The sequence below is a fragment of the Macrotis lagotis genome, chromosome 1, assembly GCF_037893015.1.
Source record: "Macrotis lagotis isolate mMagLag1 chromosome 1, bilby.v1.9.chrom.fasta, whole genome shotgun sequence".
Classification (NCBI taxonomy): Eukaryota; Metazoa; Chordata; class Mammalia; order Peramelemorphia; family Peramelidae; genus Macrotis; species Macrotis lagotis.
In genome coordinates this window covers 61328688-61353526 of record NC_133658.1, presented here as the reverse complement: position 1 = coordinate 61353526, position 24839 = coordinate 61328688, and the positions used below count along the sequence as shown (strand labels likewise).

General features: G+C 38.8%; 1 protein-coding gene across 4 annotated transcripts in view; it reads left to right on the top strand.

Annotated features, from left to right (window-relative positions):
• PRMT7 (protein arginine methyltransferase 7) overlaps positions 1 to 24839 on the top strand; it is a 63880-nt gene that overhangs the window by 4348 nt on the left and 34693 nt on the right. For 2 of the 4 annotated variants that reach the window (XM_074202018.1, XM_074202023.1), the window contains exons 2-5: positions 1379 to 1490; positions 4765 to 4801; positions 13062 to 13211; positions 21700 to 21808. In XM_074202018.1, the coding sequence (XP_074058119.1) occupies positions 1379 to 1490; positions 4765 to 4801; positions 13062 to 13211; positions 21700 to 21808 (408 nt within the window). Of the gene's footprint in view, positions 1 to 1299; positions 1491 to 4764; positions 4802 to 13061; positions 13212 to 21699; positions 21809 to 24839 lie in introns of all 4 variants that reach the window. The other 2 variants (XM_074202019.1, XM_074202021.1) reach the window with 1 other exon arrangement.

The following is a 24839-nucleotide window of genomic DNA, read 5'->3' as shown; positions in this document are numbered from 1 at the left end:
CTTGTATTCAGTGCTTTTTATTTTATTCTTTGATGATTAACTAAAATTGTAAGGTATTTCTTCAGAAGTGAAGTGGAAGACAAATAAAGCATGGGAAACTACCCAGCACTACCTGAAGCTTTTGGATTCTTTTAGGAGAAAGGGATTTAGAAGACTGTATTTCAGGCTGTTGCAGAACATCCTTCTGAATTTGTTACATGAAGAGAATGATAATCAGATGGTTGTGAAAAGGGGTATTTTCTAAATTGACTGTAAACAACAAAAATTTTATTTAAAGAGAAGCAGACTTTGTGGTGCTGTTTTTGGTGAAAGATCAAAAAGATTTTTTTTAAGTTCTCAGGAATGCTACAAAAATTTGTCAGTGATAATCATCATTATATTGAGAGGAAGGGATCCATATAGAGATTCAGATAGTTGATGGGGAGTCTTTGAAGATTGTAGACCAAGCATGTGACCAACTATGATTTAGCAAAAATAATACACAGTACTGTACACTATGGAATGGAGGTGAGGAGACCATTTAGGAAAGTATTTGTGCTATTCTTGGTGATAAAAAGGACTTGAACTTGGAGAGTTGGATATGGATTATGAGCAGAATGTACAAGCCTTGAAAACTGCATGTGACTTTTTATGGGCTAAGTTTGGAGAGGCCTGCTGACCTTGCCTGGTTTAATTCAGATTGAGCTGCTTCAGCTTACTTGTCAAGTAAGTTTACTTTTGACAACCAAAGAAAATAATGGATGTTATTGTTCATGTAAATAGAACCGTAGGTTTTGAATTTTTATATATGTAAAACAAATATTCTTTAGTGGAAAGAATTATTTGATATCTTTGTATTTCTCAAGGCAAATGGAAGCAATTATTGGGGGCATTTCTTTCATGTATTTTTCCTTTTCCTTTCTTTCGCACTCTTTTTTTTCCTTCGTTTTTTCCTCATCATTTTTTTCCTCCATTCTTTTTTGTCCCTTGCCTTCCCCCCCTTTTTCTCCCAGTTATGCCCATTTTGGTTGTGCTACCTCTTGAACAGGGTTTTGTTCTTTTTAGAGGTATTGAAGTTGGTGACCCTTAGCCTAATCCTATATTCCTGTAGACTTTTTTACACTGTGTTTTCTGAAAAGATTTAAGCTACAGTGAACATATGTTTGCAAATAGTCAAAGACTTCTTTAAAGAGACAACTGAATGATGTTGATTAGCTATTCTCGATTGAGATTCTTTGAAGATAGGAGATAGGTTGTGCTCTGTTAGCATATTGATTTATTTCTCTCTGCTTTATTTTGGGGATCTTATGTGTGAAATAGGTTTCTGATAAGTGGATCAAAGCACAAGTTCCTCTGCTAAAACCAACTCGAGAGCTCTCTTTTCTGCACTAAAAACCAGATGTCCTAACCGAAACCATGAAGGTCTTCTGTGGGCGGGCGAACCCAACAACAGGCTCTGTGGAGTGGCTGGAGGAGGATGAGCACTATGATTATCACCAGGAGATTGCAAGGTAGGATAACACTGAACTTCAATCACAGCTGAATAGTTAACTTAACTGCTGTGGAATTTAATGTGGTGGAGCTGAATAGATCACACACCATTGATGGAGCAGTACTCCATGTGTGTAGTTTTGGAATTCCTTTGAAATCCCTTTACAGGAACAGGGCAGTCTCTTCCATTGTCTACATTGTGTTCATGCTATGTTCAATATAGAGACGACTTCATCTCATCCTGTGAATGTTTGCCTCTTAGAGGAAGGCAGCTCTCTTGGATGAGCTTTTTAGGGGCACTCCTCCTTGTCAGGTCTCATTACTTTTTAGGCCCACCCACAGAATTTTCAACCCCTTTTAAACCAGACTTTACTTCATGGCATTGTAGAAATAATCATTTTACAGGTGTCCAGAGAGGAAACCACTGTACAGGCTTTGGGCTATGTAATAATGGAAAAATATGCAATTTAGTGTATTGGAAAAGGCTTTGTCTTTGGAGTCAGGTCTCATTCTGACAATGATATACTACTAAGCAAATCTTTGGACTTATTGGAACTTAGATTTTTTTTATCTTTAAGGAAGAGGTTAAATTAGATAACATCTTAAGATCTCTTCCAGCTCTAAATCCTATGAAGCCAGGTAAATAGATAGACATTCTGTATTAGTTCTAACATTCTTAGTTTTGCAGATTATAGCAAAAGGGCAACAAGAGTTTATAGTAGTGATGTTTATGAACTTTAAAGATCTACATATTCAGCTGAAATTAGAATGCATTTATTATTATCTATAAATCTATAAATTAGAATGACTGGAATGGAATTACGCGTTGCTTTCCTCTGTGCCCTCAACTCCTGAGTTATTTCAAAATGAACCACAATATAATACCTTAAATTAAAATAAATTAAATTATACCCAGTTTGGTTGTACTATATCTTGAGCATGGTTTCATTCTTTTCAGGGGTATTAAAGTTGTTGAGCCTTAGCCTAACCCTATATGCCTGTAGACCTTTTTATACAGTGTTTTCTGATTAGATTTAAGCTACAGTGAACATATGTTTAATAATTTTGAAAATAGTCAAAGACTTCTTTAAAGCTCAAATCATGTTGTAGACCAAGGAAATATGCAGAAATTTTATACTTGTAGGGTCCAGAAAATACAGGGCATATAAATATCTTAAGTATTGGGAAAAGAAGAGGGTCATTTCTAGCTGAAACCTAGGAATCCCCCAATGAGAAAGTCCCTATATATAGTAGATACGGACGGTCTAGTTTTTAACATTTAATTTCAGATAAAGTGAAAGTATTCAAGTAAGAAGTATTTCTTTTTAAAACCTTGGTGTGTCTGGTGAAGAAAACAAACAGCCCTGTTCTTTTTTTTGGGAAAGAATATGGAGATTAAGGTCTCCTGGAGCTGAGTGTAAGAAAGCCAACCCATTTCCAAGCTTTGAAAAGCAGTATGATGTAGTATAAATCACACTGGCCGCGGAATGAGGTGATGTGAATTATTTTATTTTTATTAGGGTTTTTTTTTTGCAAGGCAAATGGGGTTAAGTGGCTTGCCCAAGGCCACACAACTAGGTAATTATTAAAGTATCTGAGGCCGGATTTGAGCTTAGGTCCTCCTGACTCCAGGGCTGGTGCTCTATCCATTGCACCACCTAGCTGCCCCTGATGTGAATTCTTTTAATATTTTTGTCCAACTTTGGGTCTCAGTTTATTTTTCTATCCAGTGAGAGAATGAGAATTGAGTAGACTGGAGTCCTCTTCAGTTTTAAAATTCTGTGATGATTATTCTTGTATCCTTATTTGTGTTTCCTAGAATGAGTTATCTGGAGGTTCAGAGCCCTTACTGGAAGCTGAGCTTTTAGATTATATATGAGTTTTGATAATTTAGGGTGATTTTTCCCTGAGGAAAATATACAATTCATACTGCAGAGATGCCAGCTTGGATTGCTGTGCCAGTCTTCATGGAAGAACTCTTGATTAACTTGCAGTTCCATCACCATGGCATGGACATGACTGTGGCTTCTCATGCTGCCTGCTCCTGAAGCTCTGGCAGGCCTGCCCACACTGAGAGGGCTTGAGTCAATCAAAGCACATTGATAAAATGCCAGCTCTGGCCTTGATGTACTGAGCAAAGTAACACAGACCTGTCAATGAGCCTGGTTTGGGAGACATTTCACCAAGGAGAAGACACTTGTCGCCACAGCAGCAGCCCAGAGACTGTTCAAGTATTAAAAGGGACGGAGGTCTGCTTCAGTGGAAGAAAAGCCCAGCCCTGCAACATCTTTAACTTTGACATGTTATAGGAGACAGTGGCATAATTATGGAACTGGACTGTAGACATAAGAGAGAACACATTCCTGCATGTGTCAGTGCTGTGATTTCACTGTTGGGGATATACCAATCTTCTAGGCCTTGGGTCTAGTGTTTCATTAATTACTGTGTTTCAAAGTGAAGGGAGCAAAACAAGGAGAACAATTTATGCAGTGACTATATTATAAATGAATAACTTTTAAAGATTTTGGATCTCTGAATAATATAATGACAACTTCAAAAAGCACTTCTGATGAAGCATACTACTTATTTCTTGATGGAGGGGTGAAGGACTCAGTGCAGAGTGAGACATATTTTTGGATGTGGTCATGTGGAAATTTATTTGACTTGACAGTACATGTTTTTAATGGATTTTGTTTTGTTTTCATTACCTGTTAAAAAATTGAAATATAAGGATATAGGAGGGAGAGAAGGTACATTTTTGCCAATTAAAAATGAGGAAGTGTAATAAAAAGAAAAATTACTCTATCCTTCAAAACTTGTCATCTGGTTGCAGATTCTCTGTTAGTGAGGCTTAACCTGTGATGAGAAGCAAGGGTTGTTTATTATTGGAACCATCCATATTCTAAGCATTTACAGATTGGTAGGATATACCAGACTTCATGACTGCTGGCATAAATTTTCGTCGTCTTTGAGTCATTAGGTATCAGAGGAAGACTTGAACTGAACCTGTATCTAAATGTGTGTGTGTGTGTGTGTGTGTGTGTGTGTGTGTGTGTGTGTGTGTGTGTGTTTTGTTTTATCCAGGAGTTTTTTTTATCTTTTGTCTGTTTTTTACAAGGCAGTGGGGTTAAGTGACTTGCCCAAGGTCACACAGCTAGGTAATTAAGTATTTGAGGCTGGATTTGAATTCAGATCCTCCTGACTGCAGGGCTGGTACTCTATCTGCTATGCCACCTAGCTGCTCCTTAACCAGGAGTTTCTAATGTCTTTTCTCTTTCTTTTTCTTTTTTTTAGATCATCATATGCTGATATGCTGCATGATAAAGACAGAGTAAGTATTAGAAAACTATTTTATGGTATGTTCAAATTACTCTGACTAGAAAGAAACAAACAAAACTATGTTATGTAATATGTTACCCTGTACAATATCTAGGTTTCAAAATAAATTTGTAATTTTCCCTTCAATCTTTGGAATCATCTTTAGACTTAAGTAACTAATTTGGTTATTAATGTATAATTATATTTAAAATTTTTAATGCAAAATTATGTAGTACATAAGACAACTTTAAAAAAAATTGAAGGTTATAATAGTTTTTGGTTTTATTTAAACTCCATAATTCTTTCTTTGGATACAGATGGTTTTCTCCATCTCAGATACCCTAAAATTGTCCCTGATTGTTGCACTGATGGAATGAGTGAGTCTATTAAGACTGATCACTCCTTATGTTGCTGTTAGGGTATACAATGTTTCTCTGGTTCTACTCATCTCACTCAGCATCAGTTCATGCAGATGCCCTCCCATCCCTTCTGGTTTCTAATGGAACAATAGTGTTCCATAATGTACATATACCACAGTTTGTTCAGTCATTCCCCAACTGATGGACGTTCACTTGATTTCGAATTCTTTGCCACCACAAAAAGCTGCTATGAATATTTTTGTACAAGTGATTATTTTTGCCCTTTTTCACAATTTCTTCAGGGTATGTATTGCTGGATCAAAGGGATGAACATTTTTATTGTCCTTTGAGCTTAATTCCATATAGTTTTAAAAAAGCACAGATTAAGTTTAGTGAGATTATAACAAAATTATCTGATTTTTTTTTGTGTCCTCTCCTGAACTTTTTATTTGCATGTCTATCTTGATTTACTGACTCACTTCCTAATTCTCAAAACAAAGTCAAACAAAACACATCATGCTATTATTTTATTCTGTTCTCTTTTTTTTTCAAAGGAAGTATTCATGATATTTAGGTGAGAGGTTCCAGTTAGTCTACTTGACTTTGTCCTCTCTTACAATTTATTCCTGAACCATGCTTTCAACCATATTTTTTCTCCCCTGTAAACTCACTTTTGCATTTATGTACATCAGTGTGTTAATTTGTTGATTTAATTTGTTGATTCTTTAAACAAATTCTTTTTAGAATTCTTTTCCTTCCTTATATTCTGTAGTGTTTTTTTCCCAGATTTTGCAAGGCAACGGGGTTAAGTGGCTTGCCCAAGGCCACACGGCTAGGTCATTATTAAGTGTCTGAGGTCGGATTTGAACCCAGGTACTCCTGACTCCAAGGCCGGTGCTCTACCCACTGCGCCACCTAGCCGCCCCATTCTGTAATAGTTTCAAACACTTAAGTTACACTTATTTTCATTATGACATTTTTGCAAATGCTTATCATGAACTCTATAATATGAAATGACCATTAAATATCTTAGGAAACTTGCAAGTTTTAAAACTCTTTTATTAGCCTCTTCAAAGAATACCTGGGAGCAAGTTCCTTTTGTCTTCCATCTCCATTTATAATGTCAAGATTGACATGATTCAGTTCTTCCTCACATTTAGTAGTACCTCACATTTTTGAAACCCCAATTTAAATTTTTACATGACTTTAAAACTTCATGGGTTTTTTTTTTTTTTTTTTACTCTTGCTGTCTCCTTTTCTACCTTGCCATAATGGAAGGTGGAGGAGTCCTAGAGAACTAGGTGCCATTTTTTTAAAGGTTTTTGCAAGGCAAATGGGGTTAAGTGACTTGCCCAAGGCCACACAGCTAGGTAATTATTAAGTGTCTGAGGTCAGATTTGAACTCAGGTACTCCTGACTCCAGGGCCGGTGCTCTATCCAACTGAACCACCTAGCTGCCCCGAACTAGGTGCCATTTTGTATTTTTATTTATTTCATGAATTTCTGTATTTCAAGAATTAATCAACAAGTGATTTGATTATTGGTGAGGACCTTTTCTTACTTAGCTAGTCTGGTCCTTGAAAAGCAAAATAGTAGAATTTGTCAGCCCTTGTGTTCTGTTTCCTGCAGCCTGGCTTCATCTTTGAGAACCTAGAGTTGCTTCTACTTAACATAACAATTTTGGCCTTGTAGGACTTAATGGAGTAAATTTGGCATTCTTTATTACTTGTCCACAATTAGGATCAGAGGAAGAAGAGTTGGAGACTGAGAGTGGGATCCAGCTCAGAGGCTAATGCCTAGAGGAAGCCTAGAGGGTCAGTTTACCAGACTAGCCCTGTCTCATTTGTGCCTGCAATAGCTTGTCTGCTTTACTTGGCTGACCATATGGACTCAGCTCCTTCTTAAAATACTTTTAGTTATGCAGACTGTCCTCAAAGGTTAATGGACCTCATTGGTGTTATTGTCATTATCAGAAATTTAAGTACTTACTGTCTGAATGATACTGTGGATTGCAGAAGGTTTAAAAAGCTCTGGCAGCTGGCCATGGTGGTACAGACCTATAGTCCCTTCTGCTGAGGCTGGTGGATTACTCTTTAAGGGTTCAGGAGGGTTTTAGTTAAAACTGGATAGGTGTCTGTATTAATGCTGGTGAGCCTTTAGGGTTGAGGGGATGGAATTGGCCCTAGGCTGCTCAGGGGAGAAACACTGGATCAGGACTTCCTTGCCAGGCACTCGTGGGTTTGGATCCAATAGTGGCCACTGTACTTCCAGGCTGAGTGAGAGGAAAATGCATTCTCCCTTCCATCTCCCAGAAAGACTGTAGCATTGCATTTGAATCCCATGTCTCCTCTTTGTGTAAATGTAATAGCCTCTCCATTAGACTGTATGTTCACAGAGGTCAGGGACTATGTTACATTTCTTTTTTTTGTTGCCAGTATTGAGAATAGTTTTTGTAAAGAGTAAACACCTGGGGCAGCTAGGTGGTGCAGTGGATAGAGTATTGGCCCTGGAGTCAGGAGTACCTGAGTTCAAATCTGGCCTCAGACACTTAATAATTACCTAGCTGTGTGGCCTAGGGCAAGTCACTTAACCCCATTGCCTTGCAAAAACTTAAAAAAAAAAAGAGTAAACACCTAATAAATGTTGAAGTTAATTGTTAACAGAGGAGTAGAAGAGCATCAGGCTAAAGACTTGTAAATAATATCAACCCAGAGAGTTCTTAGGCATGGGAAATAAGCCTAAACATGGAGTATCTGAACAATTAAGTAAACATACCTCACAGGAGCTGAGCATAAGTTTTTATGTGAAGACTTGTGGAGAGGCCTGCTCACATCCTTCCAGTCCCTGGCCTGAAGTTGAGGGTGTGCTTTCAATGCCCAAGCTACTCCTTGCTATAGAGTTAGAACTTGTCAGAGTTACAGGTGATGTGGGAGGGTGTGTGCTTCCCCAGAGGAATGGCAGCTTCTCTGGTAGAATTTGTTTTTGCATCCTGATACATTGTGGGTTCTTACTAACTGAAAGAATGAAACCAAATAGCATTGGAAAGGAGTCCTGGCAGATGACTTGAGTGCCAGAAATTGTCTAGGACGTGTGTGATTGGGAAAGGAGGTGGTCTAGAATAAAGACCAGAGTGTGTGGAAGAGATGGACTGGGATCTGTCTACAGGGTAGAAGGAAGGAAAGTCCCCATGAATCAAGAAATTCATTGAAGCAGAAAACTCAGGACGAGAATTGGGTCCTAACTCCCAGCTTGGTGCTCTTTCCACCTAATAACATGACTTTTGAGGAGTATTTGCTTTCTGTTATTTACTGTGTCTCTAAACACCACATTTTCTGGGGTATCTATCTTCATTCTGAGATGTGTTTGGTTCTCTTGAGTTAAGAGGATGGCAGGCACCCAGCACTTGGAGAAACTGGGCTTATGTAGAGGGCAGGGCTTGAGCTATACTCCAAAGGAGCAGCTTGGTGGCTCACTCTTGGAGAGCCTGGAAATGCCACTTACCCTTGTGGAGCCTCCATTTCCTCAACTGTAAAATAAGGTAGTGGATATTCCCGTTGCTTCTGCTTCTTGTTTGTGCAATCTTTCAAGTGACCAGGAGATGTCCTTGTATACTTTACTAAATGTCTGGAAAAAAGTGAGCCTTATACAATGACTATTCTTGAAGTTTCAAGGAAAGTGGTGGTTGGTAGACAGCAGAGACCTGCACTTCCACTTTTTAACTTCATTCAAGGTTCAGGTTGATCACTTGCTCTGCTCCAGTATATTGGGGTTTATGTGTTATGTTTTTAATGGTAGGGAATTTATAAATGTTTTTGGACTCAAAAGTTTAAAGTTAAATACAAAGTTAAATATAGTTTAAATATAAATATATTTAGTATAAATACATATAAATAATATAAATATTAAGTATAAGCAAGTAAAAATAAATATATAGAAATAAAAATATAAATGTTGCATATAAATTTCACAGGAAAGTGAGAGTGCCCTTTTTTTACCCCCCTAGAAACTCATATCCTGATTGTGTGTGTGTGTGTGTGGGGGTGATTGACCTGCAAAGGGAGATGGACAAGGGCTAGTGGTCCTTCTTATATAGTGTCAAGGCAAAGAGTGATCGATTTTGTCAGTATCATTTATAGAGTCAAAGCTTATCCCCATTTCTCATTTCTTTTCTGGATTGTCAGGAGCTGTGGCTACTGAGAGTACTGGGTTGACAGGTTCCAGCAGGGGCTAGACTGGCAACAGAGTTGGTGGTTATCAGAATGGGAGGAGAAATGGAAGTTTATTAGAGGCTCACCCAGCACAGGCTACCCCATTTTTCTCTCATTGCACATTCATCTTAAGCAATTTGAAGTGGTCAGTGTGTGATACACTGTATCACAGTGTGCGATACACTGTATCACAGTGTGGATACACTGTATCACAGTGCGTGATACACTATATCACAGTGCGTGATACACTATATCACAGTGTGTGATACAGGTTATTCTTATTATGAAATTATGGACTTTTAGCATACAATAATGAAAATAATAAAAATGACAACTAGCATTATATAGTTCTTTAAGTTTCCAAAAGGCTTTACATGTCTCAGTTTTTCCTCAGAACAACCCTGAGAGGTAGATGCTATGATTATCATTCCTATTCTTCTCTGTTCTTAATAACCAGCATTTATATAGCACATTAAAGTTTGCAAAGCATTTTGCATATTTTCTCTCCTTTAATCCTCATCCTGTAAGATAGGTGCTATATTATCTCCATTTTACAGATTAGAAATTGAGACACACTGAGATTAAATGATTTGCCCAAGATCACACAGATTTGAACTAAGGTTTTCTTGACCGCAGGTCTAGATGCTCTGTTTGATGCATCATCAACTACTTGGAATCCTATTGGCAATTCTTATAATAACAATAATGATAATATCAGGTAGAACAAAGATTTTCTTTTGGTTTGTTTTTTCAAAAAAAATAAATTTCCAACTACATACAAAGGTAGTTTTTATCATTTTTTTTACAAGACTTTGGGTTTTACAATTTTTCTCTCTCTCTCTCCCTTCCCTCTCCCCTGCTCCTGACAGAAAGCAATCTGATACAGGCTCTACATTTGTAACCATGTTAAACATATATTGAAATGGAACTTGTTGTAAGAGAAGAATCAGATTCAAACAGAACAAGGATATTTTAAAGAATACCTATATTATATCTTATGGTCTTATTAGAGGTGGACATTACCCCATGTATTAACAACACAGTCTCTAAGATCTCTCAGAATCCTTGACATTGGGGTATATGGACATTTGCACTCAGTAATTCAGAATATAGAATTATTTAATTCTATTAAATATGCATTCTTCCTTTTTGGCTTTCTCATTTTCCGTTCTCTCCACTTGTATTCATCAGTATTCTAATGGTTATTGGTAACTGGGGGAGAGGCTGAATTCTCTTAACTCAGGGTTATCTTCTGAATTGTGTGAAGAATGGACTAATGAGTGGTAGGAGCTTTTTTTCAAGTTCAGGGACTGACTATTTTCAGATTTCTCATTCCTTTTAAAAACTTTTTTTTGACCATGCTTCTTTCCTTGTACAGTCAATAGGAAATAATACCTACTTGAAGACTTCTAGAACTTTTAGAAAATATCTTTTCATTTTTAAGTGAAGGTTTTTGTTAAAAACTTTTTCTTAAAATGATCACATCAGGGTTAAATCATTCCTAGATTAAGTCATATAATAGACAGTTTCACTTTTGTGTCTTTTTTTTTTGTTGTTGTTGTTGTCCCAGTTCAGGGGAGCATTTAGGTAACCTTGTGTGTGTGTCCTGGACATCTCAGGTGACAGCCTGGTCAAGCCTATGGTGGAACCCTTCTCAGAATTATGTTTGTACATGCTTAAAATAAAATCCAGAGGACTGCAAAGGAAACCAATTATACTGAAACAGAGTTATCAAAATATTTTATGAAACATCTCACAGGTGATGATGAAATTGTCCTTCTGTGTTTGTAGTCATACCATAAGCAAGCCGATAAATCCAAATAAATAGACTGGAGGCTTTCATGCTTGACCTGAGCTTCCTGGTTTTTACAGCTTTTCCTTGTCATTGTTTGAGTAGTTTCATTATGCGCTTGTTAACCTGGAGGCCCTCTGCTCTGTTACCCAGAGAATTCACTGTCATGATTTACACAGGTCCTGGATTCACAGCAATTTGAGGAGACTATATTGATTTCTTAGAATTGTGTTGGTTTTGCTATACTAGAAACTTTAGTTTGTTCCCTTGGAAACTTGAGAACTAGAAATAACTGTCTTGTTTTCCTTATAAAAGCCATCCCTGGGCTCTTGACATCATTTGAGCAAAAGCGACGACACTGTAACATTTCCTGGCTAATCTGTGAATGCTTGAAGCCACTGGGTCGGTGTAAATGTGCTGGCTTCACCTCTTTATTGGTGCTTGTTTTTAACTGTAATCTGGTTTTTTAATACCAGTCATATCTTTTCTGGTATTTGTTTAAAAAGCCATATTTTTATGTCTTTAATCAAATTTTTCCCCCCAGTATGATTTTGGTTTATTTATTTTATATTATTACAATAATTTTATTATAAGAGTAAACATACCCCCCCCCCAAGAAGATGAGAAACCTCAAGAATAGTGAGGGAGAGAAAAAAAATGTACTTCACTCTTATGTTCAGATTCTAATGACTCTGTCTCTGGGGTGAGTTGCCTTCTTTATCATAAGTGCACCACAGAAGTTGCTTCAATATTTTTCCCACAGATACTGTTACTAGCTGTATTTCCCTACACTCTATTTTTTTCTATACTTTCTCTCTTTTCATCCTGGCCCTGTCCAAGAGTGTGTTGTATCCAAGTAATATTCTTCCACAATCTTCCCTCTCTTCTATCACCTCTTCCCCCTTTTTCTCCCCCCATCCCCCCATCAAATGTTTTTCTTGTTAGTACTTTGAATTTAAAAATATTTTTTAAAACTTGAAATACTTTTTCTAAGCCAGACTTTTCAGCATTTTAATGGATCTTTCTGGATCTTTGAACACTTTAACCTAATTGGAAAACAAATGATTTAAAGGACATTCAGAAATCTTTCTGTAATCTAAATATGACTTTCATTCTAAAATTTTGAGTAAGATAACTTGGGATATTTTTGCATTTTAGAAGAAATTACTACAGATAATAAATACAAGGTTTTGTTCTTATAGAGAAATGTCCTTTTTGTGCAACAGCCATTCATGGAACTAATTTTATTTTCTCAGATAGAAGGACATGTTTCCTGGAATGAATAATAGTGCTTTTTAAGCCTTCTAAAACATTAAAGCAGTAGAAGTTCACCAATTAGATTATAAGTAAATTAAGAAGTAGGCACATGTATAATTGATTTCCTTTTTTGAATATTGTTTCAAAATTTATTGGTAGTAAGAGTATCCTCCTCTGAAGATGAACCCTGGTATTCTTTATTCCTATGGTAACTGTGGTTGGATTTTTTTTTTCCTTTGCTGCTCAATTTTTTTAGCAGCTTGTTATCATCCTCCCCTCTAGTTCTGGGAGATGGTGCCTCTGGCCTCGGAGTTGGCGCTACACCCAACCTCTGTGCTTCTTCTGCCTCCAAGCCTCAGCTTGGGCCCCCTATATACTATGTTCCCTGAGACCCCTCCAGGGACTGTAAGCTGCCCCCATGTGCTCACCACTAGGGTTGTTCTGGAGATGGTGATGGGATCCTGTGGGGCTTGGAGGTTACTAGTGAGCTCCCAAAGCCCTTGCTGCCCTCCTTAGCCAGATATGAAGTTTGGGCTTGTTGTGCTTGCTGCCTTCCCCTGGCCCCCCAGGCCCCCCATCTGAGGGCAATGTAAGACCAGACTGTTGTCATTTGAAGGCAGTGTTACTGGGAGTAACAAGTTTCTCTCTTTTTCTTAGAATGTCAAGTATTATCAGGGCATTCAGGCTGCTGTGAGGAGGGTGAAGGAAAGAGGCCAGGAGGCAATCGTTCTGGACATTGGAACTGGCACAGGACTTCTGTCCATGATGGCTATCAGTGCCGGTGCTGACTTCTGCTATGCCATTGAGGTGAGCCCCCGCACCCCTGTGCTAGTCTCCACTTTGGGAGATGGATCCCCCCACCCCCTCTTCCTTGCCTTCCCTGAGCTTTAAAACCCCCATCTGCAAGGACCCCAGACGTGTCCTCTTTCTGGCTGGGCATGAGAACCCAGCCCAGGGCCATCTGATGGCCTTGGACAGAGCCATTTGCATCCTGAGGGTGGGCTCTGCCTTTGGCTCCTCTTTGTGTCCCCCATGCTTCACACAGCACTGCTCCTGGAGTGGCTGAAGACACTGTTGATGGGGCCACAAGATCTTTAGCATCAGCCTGGAGAGACCAGGGCCAGAGTTCGAGAAATTTAAGATTGAATTTCTCCAGGTTTTTTTTCAGTGTTTTTCTTTAGTTACTGATTAAACACATTTGGTTTTAGAAAAAAAAAAACCTTGACATTCTTTGCCAGTTCATTGCTTTGTCTTATGTGATAATACCTTTTTTAAAATATTTGTATGGCATTTCATTCCTTACAAGATGCAATCCCATCCTCCTTCGGATCCTTTAGTATGGGGTCTGCATGGTTTTGCCTTTCTTTGTTCCCTCAGGCTAGGCATGGTACCCAATGCAAAATAATACCTTTTTAAAAAATTTATTTGGTTTTTGTAAGGCAGTGGGGTTTAGGTGATTTGCTCAAGGTTACACAGCTAAGTAAGTATTAAGTGTCTGAGGCTAGATTTGAACTTAGGTCCTCCTGATTCCAGGGCCAGTGCTCTATCCACTGTGCCATCTAGTTGCCCCAGCACAGTAGGTTCTTGATAAATGTTCATTTAGTGATTGACCATAGATTATATCATTTTTTTCCTTACAAGTTTCATGTGATGGAAAAAAGATTTGGGAGCTGGAAATTAGCTGAGACCTAAGTTCAATACTTGTCTCTCCAGTACATGCCCGTAAGTCACATTACTTTACCTGTCTGAGCTCAGCATCTTCCTCTGTGAAGTAGCGAGTATTGTACCTGGATGACCTGCCTGCCCAGTTCCGCAAGGAGCCAGGGAGATGCTATAGTATCTGGCATCTTCTGAACCAAATGTAAACAGGAGTAGGACATGCATTAGACTTGTTTTATATGTGAGAAGACTTGTCCACATTTAAAAATTAATTCTAGACTTCATTTTCATAATGTATTACATTTTACAGAGTATTTTATGATTTTTGTGAGGTAGGTTCTATGCATTTCATTCTCATTTTACAGATGAGGAAACTTAGTCTCAGCAAGATGGGGTCCTTGCCTGTTTGAACTCTGACCTCCTTGTTCTGTTCTTTCAGAACTTGTTACATTGGGACTGCCATGATTGATTTTTTGGTGTTTGACTTTTGGTTTCTCTGATCCTTTTTTATTGTGTGTATATGATTATTATTTTGCTTTTTAGAATTTGGTAATTTCAAGTACTCTCTTTCCTCACTCTGAGTAGTACAAAGGAAACACCTTTGCTTTTTGTAGAATATATGTATAGGTGTGTATGCTTATACACGTCTGCATATACATATGAGCAGCTAGATGTCACAGTGGGTAGAGGCATCAGGTCTGGAGGACCTGAGTTCAAATCCAGCCTCAGACACTTTACTAACTGTATGACCCTGGACAGGTCACTTAACCCTGATTACCTCTCATCCAGGGTCATCTCTAGTTGTCCTGATTTATATCTGGCCATCAGACCCAATAGTTTTGGAGGAAAAAGTGAGGCTGGTATCTTAGCATAGCACCCCACATTCAATTCAATTCATGAGCTTGGACAGTATCACCTCCCTCATGTAGGAAAGACAAACATCATCATCATCATCATCATCAGCCATTATCATCATCAGGCATCATCCATAGATATATAAATAAGTTACTCTAAGAAGATCTTTGTGTAATAGAAATTTGTTCCCTTTATACAGAATCTGAGATAGAATTTCACATGTAGAATCCTAAGAAGCAGAAGATGCTGAGCACTTCTGTGAGACTTCTAATCTCTCACTTGAGAGAATAACTAAGACCTTTCTTCTTGGCATTTTCTGGCTAGTTGGAGACAAAACCATGTGAGCAGATTTCTGCCCAGAATACTTGACAGGAGCTTTGTATTACTTGTATTACCTGTCTCTTTTTTTTTTTTATACTCTTAAGCTCAGCTGTGAGAATCTCTCCTTTTTTTCCCCCAATATGTTCCTGGATAAAATATCCCTCTGGGTTTAGCCACGACCTCTCTATCTCTCTCATGGTCCAACCGTGTCTGAATTAGACTCTTTCCCCCTCCTGTTTGTCGCATCCTTTCAACCATTACTGTGCTCAGAGACCTGAAAGCATGTCCCTGAAAGCAGAGGATGTAGATGATCTGCTACCCTCTACCTGGAACCATCCTGGAATCCTCCTGAATGAAGAAGCAACTCTTAGCACTGTCCTCTCCAAGAAAACAAGAAAGTCTGAGAGTTGGAGTTGCCATCCTCTACCCCTACCCCCCCCCCCAGTTTGAACATGAATTTGGAGGCCTATAGCACCCCCACTTCAGTCTCTGGGTTCCTGAGACCTTGGCTGATTATACAAAATAACCTGTATTACATTTTGTTATTCTTGTACTTGATCTTTCCTCTTTCTCACTCTCACTCTTCCTCCTCATCATGGATGTAACTATAGAATCACTTATTTGGAGAGGCCTTTGCTGCCAAATGGAGGGGGGTCCTTATCCAGAGAACCCTCAGCCCTAGTGAGTGAGCCCTGATATAACTGCATCTCATGATTTTTCTGCTATCTCACATCCCTTGATGCATTCTTGATGGTTGATCTGAGTGACCTGACAAACTCCCATAATTAGACATAATTTTAAGGTAATCAGTGACTTTATTCTCAGGTAGACTTTGAATGGTTGGGACATTTTACCTCATTTGCAGCATTCAAGGTAATTGCAGGAATCATCTTTTTTTTTTTTTTTTGTTTGGGTTTTTTTTTGGCAAGGGAATAGGTTAAGTAACTTGCCCAAGATCATACAGCTGGGTAGTTATTGAGTATCTGAGGCTGGATTTGAACTCAGATCCTCCTTCCTGACTCCAGGGCTGGTGCTCTATTCACAGCGCCACTTAGCTGCCCCTTTCAAGAATCTTCTTGTGAAGATTAACTCACCTTTCTCTTTAATGCTGGAGTTTTCTTAGCTTGTTAGTGTTAGTTTACTATTATTTTGTTACAATTCCAAATAATAATGCTGCTGCAGTAACACTTTATATTCCATCTTTTTTTTTCTGATGTGCTTTGACCTCCTCACAACACAATCTCATTTTTCTCTACAGCTCTGGGTATGGATTTTCTTTTTTTTGGTTTTTGTAAGACAGTGGGGTTAAGTGACTTGCCCAAGGTCACACAGCTGGGTAATTATTAATTGTCTGAGGCCAGGTTTAAATTCAGGTCCTCTTGACTTCAGGGCTGGTGCTCTATCCACTGCAGCACCTGGGTATGAATTTCTGCAAAAGAAAATGTATATATATATATATATATATATATATATACATATATATAAATTTTTTATTTTATTTTGAATTTTTTACAATTTTCCCCCCCAATCTTGCTCCCCCCCCACAGAAGGCAATTTACCAGTCTTTACATTGTTTCCATGGTATCATTGATCTAAATTGAATGTGATGAGAGAGAAGTCATATCCCTAAGGAAGAAAAATAAAATATTGTCCCTGACTGTTGCACTGATGGAATGAACAAGTCCATCAAGGTTGATCATCACCCCCATGTTGCTGTTAGGGTGTACAATGTTTTTCTGGTTCTGCTTATCTCGCTTAGCATCAGTTCATGCAAATCTCTCCAAGTTTCCCTCCTGGTTTCTACTAGAACAATAGTGTTCCATGACATACATATACCACAGTTTGCTGAGCCATTCCGCAATTGAAGGACATTTACTTGATTTCCAGTTCTTTGGCACCACAAACAGGGCTGCTATGAATATTTTTGTACAAGTGATTTTTTTTATACATTACTAAAATATTCTTGTTTAAGAGTAAACATAATATCCCCCCCCCCCCCCCCCCAGTATAGACCTTCATGAGAAATAAGGTAAAGGAAAGAGAAAAAAAATGTGTTTCAGTCTGTGTTCTGATACCGTCAGCTCTGCCTCTGGTGGATCACATTCTTTATGATAAGTCCATAATAAAAATTACTTCCATATTTTTGCACTGTTGCTGTTGCTGATTATAAATCCCTCCATCCATACCTCCCCACTACCATATATTATATTTTCTCTCTCTTTTCACTTTGTCCCTTTTCTAAAATGTGCTATAGGGTGGCTGAGTAGTGCAGTGGGCTGATCACTGGCCCTGGGGCCAAGAGGCCCCGAGCCCACCCAGATAAGTCCACTCAATCCCAGATAGGCCAGCCAATCCCAGCCCCTGGGGAGAAGTAAAAAAGAAAATGTGTTATATCTGACTATTCTCTCCTCTGATCTACCCTCTCCTCTATCACCCACGCCCCGCCCTTCCCCCCTTTCCCCTTCTGTCCTTTTTACTCTGGATGTCTATACCCTATTGAGTGTGAGTAGTTCCTTTCTGAGCCATTTCTGATGAGAGTGAAGGTTCCCTCATTCCCCCTCACCTTCCCCCCTCCCATATTGCAAAAGCTCATTGTAAAAAGAAGGAAAAAAATAAAAGAAATTACGTTTTTAATGAGATAGTTGAATTATTACTTATTTGGTTCTTATAAAATAAGCCTAAAATAAATATTTGTATTCTTATAATAAATAATGGAAATATATGTATGAATCAGAAGAATAAATTTTTTTAAAGATTTTATTTGAGTTTTACAATTTTTCTCCCAATCTTACCTCCCTCCCCCCACCCCCCCTCAAAATGCAATCCGTCAGTCTTTATTTTGTTTCCATGTTGTACATTGATCCAAATTGAGTGTGTTGAGAGAGAAATCATATTGTAGGGTTCTGATTTTTAATCCACTCTGCTATTCGCTTACATTTTAAGGGAGAGTTCATCCCATTCACATTCAAAGTTATGATGATTTATTCTTTATTGCCCTCCATGCTATCTTTTCTCTGTTTGTATTTTCCCCCCTTTCCCCTCCCTTTATCCATATTATTCTGCAGTATTTTGTTTCTGAATATCACCCCCTTCAGTGTGCTTGCTCTCCTGTATCACTCCCTCCTCTTTCTTTCCCCTTTCCCTTTTCCCTTCCCTTCCTTTTGTTAGTTCCCCTTCCCCCCCTTCTCTGTTCCCCACTTCCCTTTTCCCCTTTTAATACTTGGAAGATTAGATGTTTTTTTAAGTTAACTAAGTATGTGTAAGTTGACTTTAAGCCAAGTCTGATGAAATTCAGGTATTTGTCATCTCCTCCCTTCTTTCCCTCTTATTACCATAGGTATTTTTTTAATTAGGTTTTTTGCAAGGCAAATGGGGTTAAGTGGCTTGCCCAAGGCCACACAGCTAGGTAATGATTAAGTGTCTGAGACCAGATTTGAACCCATGTGCTCTTGACTCCAAGGCTGGTGCTTTATCCACTAAGCCACCTAGCCGCCCCAATTACCTTAGGTATTTTGTACCTCTTAATGTAATAAGATTTATTCCATTCAATCCCCTCCTTCTTCCTGTCCCCTTTTTAAGGAGGTAGTGTTTTTAAAAATCATTCTATCTGAGTCATAGAAAATTCTGAGTATCCATCACTTCTAGCTAAGTACATTTTATCTAATAGAGTTAAAATTCTTGAGAGTTATTAGTGTCTTTCTCCCAAGTGGGGTTAAAACCAGTTACATCCCATTGGATAGCAATTTCATGGATAGGTCATTGACCATCACTTCTGGCTAGGTATATTCTCTGTTAGAGTTAAAATTCTCAAGATTTATGAGAATCTTTTTCCCCATGCTGGGATATAGCTGATTTCAATTTGTTGGATAGCAGTTTTTTTTTTCTTTTGCTTTTACTGCCCCCCCCTTTTTTTTTTTTACCTTTTCATGTCTCTCTTGAACCTCCTGTTTGATGTCTATTTAGCTCTGGTCTTTTCATCAGGAATTTCTTGAATTCTTCCATTTTGTTAAATGTCCATCTTTTTCCCCTGGAAGAGAAGGCTCAGCTTTGTGAGATAGTGGATTCTTGGCTGCATTCCAAGCTCCCTTGCTCTTCAAAATATCTTGTTCCAGGCCCTTGGATCCCTTAATGTTGATGCAGTCAGGTCCTGTGTAATCCTTATTGTGGCTCCTTGATATTTAAATTGTTTCTTTTTAGCTGCTTGCAGGATTTTCTCTTTTATCTGATAGTACTGGAATTTGGCCACAACATTCCTTGGTGTTTTCATTTTAGGATCTTTTTCTGGAGGGGATCCATGTATTCTTTCAATAACTACTTTGCCCTCTGGTTCCATGATATCAGGGCAATTTTCCATCACTAGATCCTTTAATATTAAGTCCAGGCTTTTTTTTTTCTCTTCAGTGTTTTCAGGAAGTCCAATAATTTTCAGGTTGCCACTTCTTGACCTATTCTCAAGGTCAGTGTTTTGTTTTAGGTTTTTGCAAGGCAAATGGGGTTAAGTGGCTTGCCCAAGGCCACACAGCTAGGTAATTATTAAGTGTCTGAGACCGGATTTGAACCCAGGTACTCCTGACTCCAGGGGCGGTGCTTTATCCACTGCACTACCTAGCCTCCCTGAGGTCAGTGGTTTTGCTGATGAGTTATTTTACATTTTCTTCTATTTTTTCTATTTTTTGATTTTGTTTGACAGGTTCTTGCTGTCTCATGAAGTCATTAGTTTCTGTATATACTCCATTCTTTTTTTTTTAGGGAGGAGTTTTCTTCATTAACCTTTTGCAATTCCTTTTCCAGTTGGTCAGTTCTACTTTTGAAAGAGCTTTCCATTTGACCAATTGAGGCTTTGAGAGAATTATTTTCTTTTTGCATTTGCCCAATTGAGGATCTGAGAGATTTATTCTCATTTTGTTTTTGTCCAGTTGTATTTTTTTTAATGTTTTTGCAAGGCAAATAGGGTTAAGTGGCTTGCCCAAGGTCACACAGCTAGGTAATTAATTAAGTGTCTGAGACCGGATTTGAACCCAGGTACTCCTGACTCCAAGGCCAATGCTTTATCCACTACTCCACCTAGCCACCCCCTCAATTTTATTTTCTAAGGCTTTGTTTTCTTATTGAAAGGTATTAATCTCTTGGGTTTCTTTTACCAAATTTTCCAATTGATTTTTAAACTCCTTCCTTAATTCTTCAAGGGAGTCTTTCTGTGCTGAAGACCAGATCATATTCTCCTCAGAGGTTCTAGGTCTCTCTGAGTTAGGGTCTTTTCCTTCCAAGAATTTTTCTATGGATCCACCTTTCTGCTGACCCTTCTTCATTTTGCTAAGACCTTGAGTTGGGGAGGGGCTGGTTCACAGGGGTCTTGGGATCACTAGAGGCTTTACTCACTGAGTGCAATTTCTCTGACTGGCCAGTAGGAGGTGCTGGTTGCTTTCTCTGGAGTGTCTGTGACCTTTCTTGATGCCTTTCTCCCTTAGCTTGAAGAGAGGGGTTGGAGCTATTGAATTCTTTTGCCTTCAGTCAGTGGTGGGCTTTAGCCTGGGGTGAGGTCATCCCTCTCCCTATTGTCAGCTGGGCTGGTTCTAATGCTCACACACCTGGGCCTGAGAGGCAGAAGTAGTTTGCAATTGTTTGTTCTGGGAAGAGGCCTCAGCTGTAATGGAGGAGTGGACTCAGAGTTCCTCAGACCAGAGGAGCCTAGGGATGGTGCCCGCAGCTCTCCTGCACTGGAACTCTCCCCCCCAGCCCTGTTGGCAAGCTCCAGAGGGTCAGCACACCTCTGCTCCCTAGTTGACTCAAGGCCCCCCCCCCCCCCCCCCCCCATTCTAGCCCCACTGCTGATCCAGCAGGTCCATCTCTCAGGCCCTCAGACTCCCTGGCTCCAATTCAGCTGCTAATCTGGCTGATCAGGGCTGATCAGCCCTCTGTGCCCGGACTCACCCAAGGCTGCTGTGGGAGACAAATCCTGAGGTAGATGTTCTTTCTCCTGGCTTTTCTTTCTGGGTTTTGTGGGTTGGATTTCTGTTAAGAGGTTTGTTTCATATGATAGATGGGGAAAGATCAGGTTGATTTTAAAACTGTGCCAAGGGTGGCTAGGTGGTGTAGTGGGGGCAGCTAGGTGGTGTAGTGGATAAAGCACCGGCCCTGGAGTCAGGAGTACCTGGGTTCAAATCCGGTCTCAGACACTTAATAATTACCTAGCTGTGTGACCTTAGGCAAGCCACTTAAGCCCGGTTGCCTTGCAAAAAAAAAAAAAAATAAAACCTAAAAAAATAAAACCTAAAAAAAAAAAACTGTGCCTGTCTTCTCTCTGCCATCTTGGTTGGAAGTCTCAGAATAAATTAATTCTATGACATTTTTGGCTTCAGCTTCAAGCCCAGGCACCATTATCAGTAGACTGTTTTAGTTGTTGCAACAGTTTACTACTAATTTCTTATTTTAACATTGAATTTTGGCTCCTTAATTTCAGGTTTTTAAACCTATGGCTGATGCTGCTGTGAAGATTGTAAAGAAAAATGGCTTCAGTGATAAAATTAAGATCATTAATAAGCATTCTACTGAAGTCAGTGTGGGGCCAGGTAAGGGTAATGAATTCCTTTCTCAAATATCTTACTGGCTTATTTCTCTGTGAGGGAAGTATGTCAAAACTTAGAAATCATGGAATCTTAGAGATAATTTAGAAGTTATCTACTAACTTAACCACATCATGAATTCCTCTCAAGTGTCATTCCAACCTTTGCATCAAGACTTTTTATTCCATTATGAGACAGTTTTAGTTTATAGGAAATTTTGCACTATATTGACTCAAAATCTTATATCCCTCTAACTTCTTCATTTGCTCCTAGTTCTCTCTTCTGGGGGCTAAAAGAAACAAGTGTAATCCCTGGTCTTTTATATGACATTCCTTAAAGGACCATAATTCTTCTCCTAGTGCCTTCCTTTCTCTAGGGAAATGAAATTGAAAGGAAAGCTAGAATTTTGTGGATGGTAATTATTAAGATAAGTCTCATAGGACTCATTCTGATATTTTTTCATTAGCTAATACTAAAGTAGTTCCAAAGGCAAGAGAGAGTAGAGATTGATCGATGGAAGTTGGTGATTTTGTCAACAAGGAGAAAAGTTATCCTTGATAAGGAGAAGGCTCAAGCCTACATTTGAGGCAGGAAGGAAAGCTGAACTTAAGATTTTAAAAACTTCATCATTTTAACTTCTATTTACATTAACAGATGAATAATAACTCTTGACTGGAGAGAGGTACATGATGTGTGCTTATGAAGCACTATACAGCATAGGTCATTATTGGCCAGGTCTGAAAGGCTCAAGATCTAAAATAATATAATTTCCACACACCTTTTTGCTTCTCAGTTTTAGACAGTACACCCAACAGATGATCAGAATAGTATATTTACGTAGTCTTGGTAGCCTTGCTAAATACAAATAAAAGCACACATTCCAATAGCAAAGGATGACATCCTGAGCTTTCCAGAATGGTTTCCAAATTGAGATGTTTTAACATCTAGAATGTTTGAACTTGTGATTATTTTTAAAGTAAGAAGAAATGTTTGTTAGAAGATAGTACAGTGAATTCTGTTTAGATCACTCAGGTAACACCAAAGTGTAAACAACAAAAAAAAATCAGGTAATCACAAAGTATAGTGTATTAGGAAGCAGAATGAACTAGGATTTAGCAATTGATTATAAATTTGGGATATGAGGGAAAGAAAAGAATAATAGATGACTCTGAAATTATAAATCTGGTATCCTGAAAGAGTGATGATATTTTCAACAAACAGGGAATTTTGGAGCAGAGCAATGGATTTCGTGGGTGGGGGAGAAAGATAAATGAAGTTCCATTTTTCACAAGTTGAGTTTGAGATGCCTTAGAGTAGTGGAATCAAAATCAGATAGAAATGAGGGCCATTAAACTATACATATGGATCCCCACAGGCTCCTGTTGACAGAGAAAAACTACATAGTAATATTATCTATATTTTGTCATGTTTTTATTTTGTAAAAAATTTCCAAATTACATTTAATGTTATTTGGACTATATTTGAGTGAGAGAGTGTATTTTATTTCTTCCTATCTGTCTGTCTGTCTCTATCTTTGTCTCTCTCTCTTTTTTATTTAAATTTATTTTTTATTCTCATTTTGTACAAATGTTTTTCTTTACATTAATAAAATATACTTGTTTACAAGTAAACAAAATACCCCTCCCCCATGAATATAGATAGACTTGCTTGGGCAAAAAAGTAAAGGGGGAGAAAAAAAATTAAAATTAAAAAGAAAATAATAGTAATAATTGTAGGTATGGCCAGGTGGTGCAATGGATGAAGCACCAAGTGCAATGGATGAAGCACCAACCCTGGAGCCATGAGCACCCGAGTCCATATCTAGCCTTGTAAACCCAATAATCACCCAGCCATGTGACATGCAAGCCACCCGATTCCCACTGCCCTGCAAAAACCAAAAAGAAGAAAAAAAAGACCCAAAATAAAATAAAATAGTAATAATAGTAGGGGTGGCTGGGTGGCAGACAGAGCATTGGCCCTTGAGCCAGGAGCACCTGGGTCCAAATCCGGCCCCAGACACCCAATGATCACCTTACTATGTGGCCCCAGGCAGGCCACCCAGCCCCACTTGCCCTGCACCCTCCTCCAAATAATAACAACAAAAAAATGTGTTTCAGTCTTTGTTCCAAAACCATCAACTCTGTCGAGTGGAACACATTCTTTATAAGTCCATCACAAAAGTTACTTCCATATTTCTCCAATGTTGCCATTGCTGATCGCAACTCCCTCCTTTCTTATTTCTCCACTACCATGTACTATATTTTCTTTCTCCTTCCACTCTGACTCTGCTGTAGGGTCGCTGAGTAGCGCAGCAGACAGATCCCTGGTCCTGGGGCCAAGAAGCCCTGAGCCCCCATACCACCCCTTTGGCCCAGAATCCACCTGGCCCTATGGTCCTGGGCAGGCCATCCAATCCCAGCCCCTTGCAAGAAGTAAAAAAAGAAAATGTGTTATATCTGACCACTGTCCCCCCATGGTCCATCCTCTCCTCCTTTATTCACATCCCCACCCCTTCCCCCTGCTCCCCCCCTCCTTCTTACTCCAGTTGTCTATACCCCATTGAGTATATTTGCTGTTTCCTCTCCTAGCCATCTCTGATGAGAGCAAAGGTTCCCTCATTCCCCCTTGCCTCCCCCCCCTTCCATATCATTGCAATAGCTCATTGTAATAAAAAAAATCTTATTATGTGAAATAGCTTGGACTATTCCCTCTCTCCTTTTTTTCTCCCATTCTATTTCCCTTTTTTTCTTATTGACTCCATTTTTACACCATATTTTATCTTCGAATTCAGCTTTCTCCTGTGCTTCAACTATAAAAGCTCCCTCTACCTGCTCTATTAACTGAGATGGTTCATATGAATATTATCAGTATCATTTTTCTATACATGCAGTTCATCCTCATTAAGTCCCTCATATTTCCCCCCTCTCCTCCAATCTCCATGCTTCACCTGAGTCCTGTATCTGAAGATCAAACCTTCTGTTCAGCTCTGGCCATTCCAAAAGGAACCTTTGAAATTCCCCTGGTTCATTGAAAGTCC